This window comes from Microtus ochrogaster, chromosome 24, assembly GCF_000317375.1.
Source record: "Microtus ochrogaster isolate Prairie Vole_2 chromosome 24, MicOch1.0, whole genome shotgun sequence".
Classification (NCBI taxonomy): domain Eukaryota; kingdom Metazoa; phylum Chordata; class Mammalia; order Rodentia; family Cricetidae; genus Microtus; species Microtus ochrogaster.
This window is the reverse complement of record NC_022024.1, coordinates 24,025,007-24,033,862: the sequence shown is the minus strand read 5'-3', so window position 1 is coordinate 24,033,862 and position 8,856 is coordinate 24,025,007. Positions and strand designations below refer to the sequence as shown.

General features: G+C 44.1%; 1 protein-coding gene across 1 annotated transcript in view; it reads left to right on the top strand.

Moving 5' to 3' along the window:
- The window catches only part of Poc1b (POC1 centriolar protein B), a 79,760-nt gene extending 73,552 nt beyond the window's left edge, over positions 1 to 6,208 (top strand). The window contains exons 11-12 of the mRNA XM_005358124.2: positions 3,011 to 3,226; positions 4,807 to 6,208. Of these exons, the coding sequence (XP_005358181.2) occupies positions 3,011 to 3,226; positions 4,807 to 4,911 (321 nt within the window). The 3' untranslated portion in view covers positions 4,912 to 6,208. The remainder of the gene's footprint in view (positions 1 to 3,010; positions 3,227 to 4,806) is intronic.
- The last annotated feature ends 2,648 nt before the right edge of the window (positions 6,209 to 8,856 follow it).

The window sequence follows — 8,856 nt, the reverse complement described above, 5'->3', positions numbered from 1 at the left end:
ATTTCTATTAATCTGTGTATTGCCACGTGACTGTGGCTTCAGGGTAAAGTTCCATCAGTGTCTGTCTCTGGCAGGGCTGCATGGCTTCTCCCTGACTCCACCTTCTTTTTCCCAGTATTCAGTTTAGGTTTCCCACCTAGCTCTATTCTGCCAAGCCACTGGCCAAAACAGATTTATTCATTAACCAATGAGAGCAACACATGGACAGAAGGACTCCCCACACACGGAAGGGGAAAGCAGACGGGACCTCATTCCTAGATAAAGACTTGTGGGTAACTAAGGAAATAGCCTGCTCTGCAAAGAGCCCCTCCCCCATTTGGCTGTCCCAAGTGGTCAGCCCTGAAATCATACACTTTAATCAGGGAATTTATACGCTATAAAATTGACTCTTTGGACATGTGCACGTCACTAGTATTTAACAAAGTTAGTAAAATAGTTTGTACTACTGTGACTAAGTACTTTTCTGTGTGGGGGCATTCTGTAAGAATGTGCACTGCCTGCATGCAGTCTCCACAGGGACAGGTGTTACCAGTGGTTGTGAGCCGCCATGTGGGTGCTAGGAATTGAACTCTGGGTCCTCTCGCACTCAGCTCCTAACTGCTGAGCCGTCTCTTGAGCCCCTACTATGACTAATTTTAGGGTATTTTGTCACTGCTGAGGGACTTTAAGACCATTTTTGTCGCTACTGCGTGCGTTTTCACTGTCATCTTATTCCCCTGGCAACCCCTGATTTTAGTATATTATTATATTCTCCCATTTTGACTGTTTTATAGAAATAGTATTACCTAATAGCCTTTGGTGTTTAACTTCTTTAATGTAAGCCAATTCGAAGGTTCATCTGACTTATGAAATTATTCAATAGCAATGAATGTGGCCAAGTACAATTGCCGTGTGTCAGTGTAACAGGTTGGACACTCCTGGGTCCATCGAGGTCCAAATTTCATCCTATTTCCTTCTAAAAGTTTTATAGTCTTAACTCTTCTATTTAAATCTCTGACCTTTGTTGGGTTAATATTGTATATGGCATGAAGTCGAGGTACAAATTTATTTTGTTAAGTGTATCTAGTTTTCCCAGCATCTTTTGTTAAAAAGATAATGTTTTTTTTTCCCAAAGTAAATTTTCTTGGCAGTTGTCTGAAATCAGTTGACCATATGTTAATATATGGGTTTATTTCTGACCTGTCAAATCTGTCGTGTTGGTCTATAAGCCTTTTGAGGGGACTAGGGATTAAGCATAGGGCGAGACACACACCGGACATGGACCTTAGCATTGAGACACAGCCTCATTTTCACACCGTATTAGGTCCTGGAACTTGCCGGTAACTTTTGCAGTTTGGAGTGTGCTGTGTGTGTGTGTGTTTCTCATGTTATTTTAGCTGTGTGGGTTCTTTGCACTTGAGTGTGAATTTTAGGGTCAGCTTAATCTTTCTGTAAAAAAAAGCGGCTGGAAGTTTGATAAGATTGCTCTGAGTGCCTTCGTCAGTGTTGGGGGGCCACTGCCATCTTTTTTATGACAGAGTCTCGATATATAAGATAGTCTAGGCTGTAGTGGAACTCCTCATCCTCTTGCCTCAACCTTCCAGGTGCTGGGATTATGGGCATTTGCCATCTTAACAGTGTTGGTTCTCAGATCTGTGAGCATAGGATAGGAGGTGTCTTTCCATTTGATTGGAGATTTAGTTCCACTTAATGGTGCCTCACCGTTCCCAGTGTACAAGTCTTGACACTTAGTTTGTAAAATTTATTCCTAAATAGTTTAATTTTTAATGCTAATCTAAGTGGAATTATTTTCTTAAGTTTATATTCTAGCAGTTTGCTGTTACTGAATTGGAGAATTTTTTTTTCTTTTTGGTTTTGGTTTTGTTTTGATTTTTTTGTTTGTTTGGGTTTTTGTTTGTTTGTTTGTTTTTCGAGACAGAGTTTCTCTCTGTTGCCCTGGCTATGCTGGAACTCTTTCTGTAGTCCAGGCTGGCCTGGAACAGAGATCCACATGACTCTGCCTCCCAAGTGCCACTACCACCCGACTAACTAGAGGATTTGATTTGTAGTGTAATATATGTAACAAAGAAGTTACTTTTTTTTAAAATCACTTTTAAGTGTGCACTCTACTAGCAGATTTATCAGAAAACTCACAATGTCCTGTCACCACTGTTTATTTCCACAACCTCTTGGCATTCCAAATAGAAACTGTTTTACCCAGTAAGCAATGTTACTTCCTCCCAGATGCTAGTAACTTTCATCCCTGACTCCCCTCTTTGAAATACGACGTGTAAGTGGACCATCACACATCTACTTCAGGCCATGTAATGTTTTCAAGATTTTTCCCATGTTAGTATCATCAGAATTCCATTTTGTAGCCAAATACGATTTCATTAGCAATTTATACCACGTTTTGTCTGCACATTTTTCTACCGATAGGTCAGGCTCTTTTTTAAGCGATTGTGAGACGGGCCACCAAGGATATTGGCGCTTCCGTATTGGTCCTTTGCATCTGCCCTCGGTTCCTTTGGCTGTATACTAAGGAGTGGCATTGCTAGATCGCATGGCGATTCTGTGATCAATTTTTTGAGGGATTGCCAAGCTTCCCACAGCGGCTTCTGCATTTCCTGCTTTGAGCAGTGAAAAGCGACGGCTTCAATTTTGGACATCTTCACCAGCGCTTGTTATTTTCCTTTTCTGGAGACTAACAATCATCTTAACGGAGGCAGATGTTTATTTTAGATCGAAAATAAACTTCATTCAGCAATCTTTTTAAATGCTAAATCTCCTGACCAGGCAGACATATAGGAAGTCTTTCACAGAAGATGAAGAAACATTGTAAATTTTCTCTGCTTACTGTTAGCTTTGTTTCTTCATTGTAATCGTTATTTCTGTGCTTCGTTATGTAAAGAAGATAAATGATTCGCTGTAACCTGGAAGTGTTAGATATATGTTTGTATATGCATATGTGTGTGGGTATTATTTAAGTTTGGAGACTCTAATTGCTCCTGCCTTTTCCATGGCATTAAAGACAACAGATTCTGCTAGCCGAGCTGTACCAGAGAAGGGTGAAGACATTTGTGGGTATTTCCTGAACCCTTCCTTAATACCAGAACGCTCATCAACCACTGTGAAAAAGAAAGCAGAAGACTTAAGTGACCTCCCCTTGGAGAGCCAAAGAAGCGTGCCGCTCGCTGTGACTGACGCTCTAGAACACATCATGGAACAGCTCAACGTCTTGACACAGGTAGGTTGACCTTCTGCCTTGGGATAGGATGTCTAGAGCAGGCCCCGGGGGTAGCAGCAGGTGAGGCTAACGGTGCAGGGGGAGTTTTGACTGGCAAGGCAAACTCAAGTAGTCATTAGCTAGACACTCCAGGCTAAGCTAGTCTGAGCAAACTTATAATGTATCACAGAAACATCCTCCCCTCCCTCTGTCCCTCTTCTCCCCCCCCCCCAGTGTGTGTACAGCACCCTATGCTCTCTGTGGCATCCTGTGGCATCTGTGCAGATAGCAGTGGTACTCTGCTATGAATGTTATTTGGTTTTAAGCAGTAATGTTTTATCCTTTGAATTTGTATAATATTTATATTGGTGACTTATAAAGAAATATTTAATAGCATAGAAAAATTTATTGTAAGTAAACACTCCTTTGTAGTACAAAATACTGCCGAAGTTTCTAGTTTTTCACTGATAATCCTCTGCCTGCCGGGTGTGCAATGTCTCTCTCCAGAGTGTCTTCCCGACGGCTTGTGTGCCCATTTTAGAATCTTAGCCAGTGTCTTGAGGCCATTTAGCACAACAAAGAAGTGCGATGGACCTTAAATACTGTTCTAAAAAATCCCCCAGCTCTCGGGAGGTATAGATCTAACATAAGGGAAGTCTTGTGTTGAAAAGGAAACAACGGTTTCCCCAGTCTGCTGATGGTGTCCTTTGGAGACATCTTTTGTTCTCCTTGTGTGTGCAGGTAATCTTTGCTGTGCACAGTGCACACACTGCGTCTCGCGTTACACAGAGCAAGGCGTAAATGCATGAGAGAGAGAGAGAGAGCAGCAACAGTTTCTTGCCAGAATAAATATTTCAGTCTCAAACACCCCCTGCCTAGAAATCACCTCAGTTCTCAACACTGGCCGTGCATCTGCCATTGAGCCGCAGAAATCATGCAATGTCCCCAGAACGCTGTTTCCCTTGTCTGTCTCAGGTAAACCATCAGGCATTGAAGAAGCCTCAGTGGTTCCGCCAGTGTTTAGAACCAGTAACTGAAGACCCATTTTGTCCTACACATTCCCTCTCCTGGCCTTTGAAGTTACGCGTGTCTGTGGGTGTGGAGTTCTGACATACCGTGAGAAAGAGCCCTGTGAGACTCTGAAGTCACATTTGCTCACTAAAAATCCCATGAAGCACACCCATTTTCCCTTTGAAATTTTGTGCCGCAGGTGACCCTTCCTTGTGTTTACCAAACACTTTTTCCTTTAAAAAAAAAACTGCTGCTCTCTCGGGCACCACATTCAGTTTCAGTGGATAGTGGTCACTTTCTTCCCTAACTGTCTCCCGTCCGTCGGGTCTTCCTTAGTTGTTTTGGTTGGTTTGGGGGGATTTGTTTGTTGGCTGGTTGGTTTTGTTTTAACTTCTTCAATACTTGAGAATGCTTTGCTCTGCAGGTGGGCACAATAGCACACTAAGTTGGGAGCCCATTTTTTAGTCAGTTTGGGAGCAGGTGATTGATATTCAAGTCCAAAGACTGGCTGCTGTAGAGCTAAGCCCATTACTCTAAACACCAGGTTGCCCAACACCAATGCCTTCTCAATGGTTTTTTCCCCCCCTCAGACTGTTTCAATTCTGGAGCAGCGACTGACTTTGACAGAAGATAAGCTGACAGGCTGCCTTGAGAATCAGCAAAAGCTTTTCAATGTCATCCAGCAGAGAACTTGACTGAGAAAGTGTGTGAACACAAGCCAATAAAGGAAGACCTGTTCAAATGCTCAGGCAGGTGTAGCCGAGGCAATCCCCCCCTGCACTCATTACCACAGCTTCTTCAGAGGGTGAGCAACAGAACAACAGGTTGAAGTCATTTTTTAAGAACTAACTTAAACACATAAATCAGTGTCAAGGATCAATTTAAGCTCCTCCCAGTTATAATTGCTGTAATGAAATTATAAGCATTTAAATCCCCTCCCCCATATTATTTGAAATGTCAGTTTTTATCCAAAGTGCGAATCCCCACCGGGAAAGTAACCAGACCTCTAGATTTCATTGTTAAATCATTTCGATTGACCATGTTCAGGCAGTCCCTGAAGGTAATTCATGTATTTCTTAGATGAACACACCCTTGATGCGAAATAATTTACTTCATTCCAGGTAGCATCTCAGAAAATACGTTATTGAGCCAGCTCATGTTTCATTCAGGTCAGAAAAACTACCCCCTTATTATTAATGCCCTGGAAAGAGGCTCCCGGAGAATTTTCCACAGCGAGAATAGGCTTGATTAGCAACAGCAGCAGAACGAGAGTTCTCCTTGTTTGCCGGCAGCGAGAACCCACGCGGCCTGAGTTACAACTGCGGCCTGAGCAAACACACTGCGTCGTTCTGAGCTCTGTTGTTGAGAGTTCGCAGAGATTATGTTTGTATGATTTCAGTGTGCCCAAAAGCCAGAACGATGAAAATATATACTCATGTAGATACAAATGAATCACGTGTGTTATCGCTTAGGGCGATGCCAGCGGTTGAATCGGCATATTTTTATTTAGAAAAAAAAATCTGCATATTCTGTTTTGTTTTAATGAATTGTGATTTGAAATGAAAGGGAGGCAGGCAGTCCAAACAACCTTGTTCACAAGTGAAGCATATTTATCTTCAAATGGAAATCAAAGTCGAAAAGAGGCGAATCCAAGGCAGCCAGCTTTGGGCCTGGAGAACAAAGGCCAGACGCCTCTGAGGGGGCCAAAGGCTATCTAGGGCCTGCAAATGAAGAGAAAATGAAGGCCTGGCAGGGTGGGAGCTGAGAATTCTCTCCACTATGTACTCATGAGCTGGGCTTATCTTCTGTCTCGCTGCGTGTTGTAAATGCCTTTTCTGTCCTGTGAGTGTGACTGTCTAGACATTTTTACAAGCTCACAAAACTAAGAGGCCTGGACTTTTACACCTTCATTGAGAAGACTACATAAAGAATGGAATGTGACACCAACTTTTGTTTACTCTTTTTTATGCTTCAAACAATAAAGACAGTTCTCTCTTTAAAAAATGATTTTTTTTTAATGATGATAAACTAGAAATGTTAGCATTGCCCTCCTCTAGACTGCAGCCCTCCGAGTGGCAGTCTCCTGGAGAGCTCCCAGCATCCCCCGTCCCCAGCTTTATCTCTGGAGCTGTGACTCAGGAGGCCTGGGTTGCTAACAGGCTGAGGTGGTCTGGGTATTCACAGCCTGAGGCCCCTATTTAGGGATCCAGCTTCTGTGGCTTCTGACTACCTGGGACGGCCTAATTTGCCCTTCATCACAGACCCTTGATGAAAGGTATGATAAGTACAAAAATACCCTGAGGTCTTTCCTCCGGGTGTCATTTTTATGACCCCCACCCTTTTGTTATTGTTCTCGAGGCTCACAGGCTCACTACAATCTGGGCACGGTCTCCGCTCCAGAGTTCTAGCGGGGAATGGCAGGAATTCTTCCTGCCTGGAAGACAGGTCCAGCGGGAGAGCTAGGAAAGTCAGATAACAGTAAGTGTCCCAGAGAACGCCCTAGCTGAAAGTTTGGAGAACTCCCTCAAGGCAGACAATTCCAATCAAGGGAGGCCAGAGGGTGGGTGGGTGTGATGAAGGTGACCCAGAGGAGGGAGGAACTAATGGGGTTGGGGTCAGGCAGACAAAGTGCAATCAAGATTGGAACCTACTGTTTGCAAGATGGGACCCTGCTCTGTTGCCATTGCTTTTTAGATAGTCTCTGTCAGCTGGCCTCCTGCCTCTGCCTGGTGACCGCTCATGCCTGCCTGAGACTTGTGCCCACTCTTTTTCAGAACCACTCTAGCACACTCACCCTGTGTGAGAAGGGGCCACAGGAGGAAGACCAGCGGTGGGTCCCCTGAAGTGACCTAGGCAAGAGCTGGCGGTGGCTTGGCTTATTCAGGAGGTGGGAGGCGGTGGGAAGCAAGCGATTGCATGTTCTGTGTCCTCCCAAAAGACTTGCTGAACGGATGAACAGGGTCTGAGAGGCAAAGGAGTTAGAATGATTCCAATGGAAGGAAAGGTGTACACTTTATTAAGATGATGATAACGAGGCAAGGAATTCCTAGGGATATGGTGATTGAGGGTGACATTTGGTGGTGCCTATCAAGAGGTTGTACTTTTTTTTTTTCAGGCACATGGTGGTTAATGCCTTTCATCTCAGTCCTTGGGAGGCAGAGGCCAGCAGATATTTTGAGTTTGACTCAAGCTCGGTCTACATAGCAAGTTCCAGGTTAGCCAGGGATCCACAGTTGAGACCCTGTCTTTGCAGAGGTTTTGTTTTGTTTTATGACAGGGTCACATGTAGCCCAGGCTGACTCTGAAGTCCTGATTCTCCTGCCTCTGCATCTCCAGTATTTATTACACAATTACCCACACTTCCATCCCCTGCTATTAATTTTTTGGGTAAATTAGTAACTCAAGAATAGGGCCTCGCCAAATGACAAAACATTTGAGTTTCACCAGGCAGACAAGGGAAAACATTTGCAAGGTATTATCACCGCTAAAATGTGGTTTCTGGCCGGGCAGTGATGGCACCCACTTTTAATCCCAGCACGTGGGAGGCAGAGGCAGGCGGATCTCTGTGAGTTGGAGGCCAGCCTGGTTTACAAGAGCTAATTTCAGGACAGGTTCCAAAAACTACAAAGAAACCCTGTCTCGAAAAACCAGGTGGTTTCTGATTGGCTAAACTGCTGGAGTGTGAATGTGCGCTCCCTCGTTTACTGAGGCCCTTGGACTGGACTGAGTCAGTGAGACAGTATGGTCTAATGGCCTCTCACTTAGGTATCTCAACCTGTCGAGATTAAGTTTGCATCTCACTTCCAAATTTAAGTTTTTAATTTTAAGAATCCTACTTTTTATTCTCATCTCAAACTGTACAGAAGAAAATTGTTCAGGTGCTGCGTGCCAGGAATCCCAGCACCCGAGAGGTTGAGACAGGAACATTGCAGGTTTGAACGTTCATAGGGAAGCCCTATCTCAAATCACAGGACAAAACACGAAAAGATGAAGAAGTTTGGGTTACTGAACTCGGGGTGATCTATGAAACATAGCTTCTTGGTAAAATTTGATGTTTATGCTGAGAGAAGAGATTCCTCTTATAGGATAGATATCTCTATTTTCTCTTGTCTACACACACACACACACACACACACGTACACACGCATACACACACACATATGCATGCACGCTTTGTTTTTTTGCATAGTATTCCAAGGCGTTCTCCATGGGTACCCATCCTTCATCGTTCTGCAGTTACAGTTTGTTTCCTGCTCCATGCTATGCCTAACTTTTCACCATTTGGTCTCGCCCCCACTTAGCCTGAGCCTGCTGTCACCCCACCAGATTCTTCTTTGCCTGGAAACCCTTTTTTGCCTCCTCACCTTTTTGGAAACAAAAACAGCCAAACCAAAAAACACCTTCCAGGGGAGTTAGAGAAGGTCTTTGCAGTTAGGCACTTCCTATTCTTCTAAAGGAGTCCTGTCATGTGGCTCCTAACCTCCTGTTACTTTAGCTCCAGAATACCAGAGAACCCACCTAGGCACCTGTGTTCACACAGAAACCCTTAAGTGGGGAGGCAGAGGCAGGCGGATCTCTGTGAGTTCGAGACCAGCCTGGTCTACAGAGCTAGTTCCAGGACAGGCTCCAAAGCCACAGAG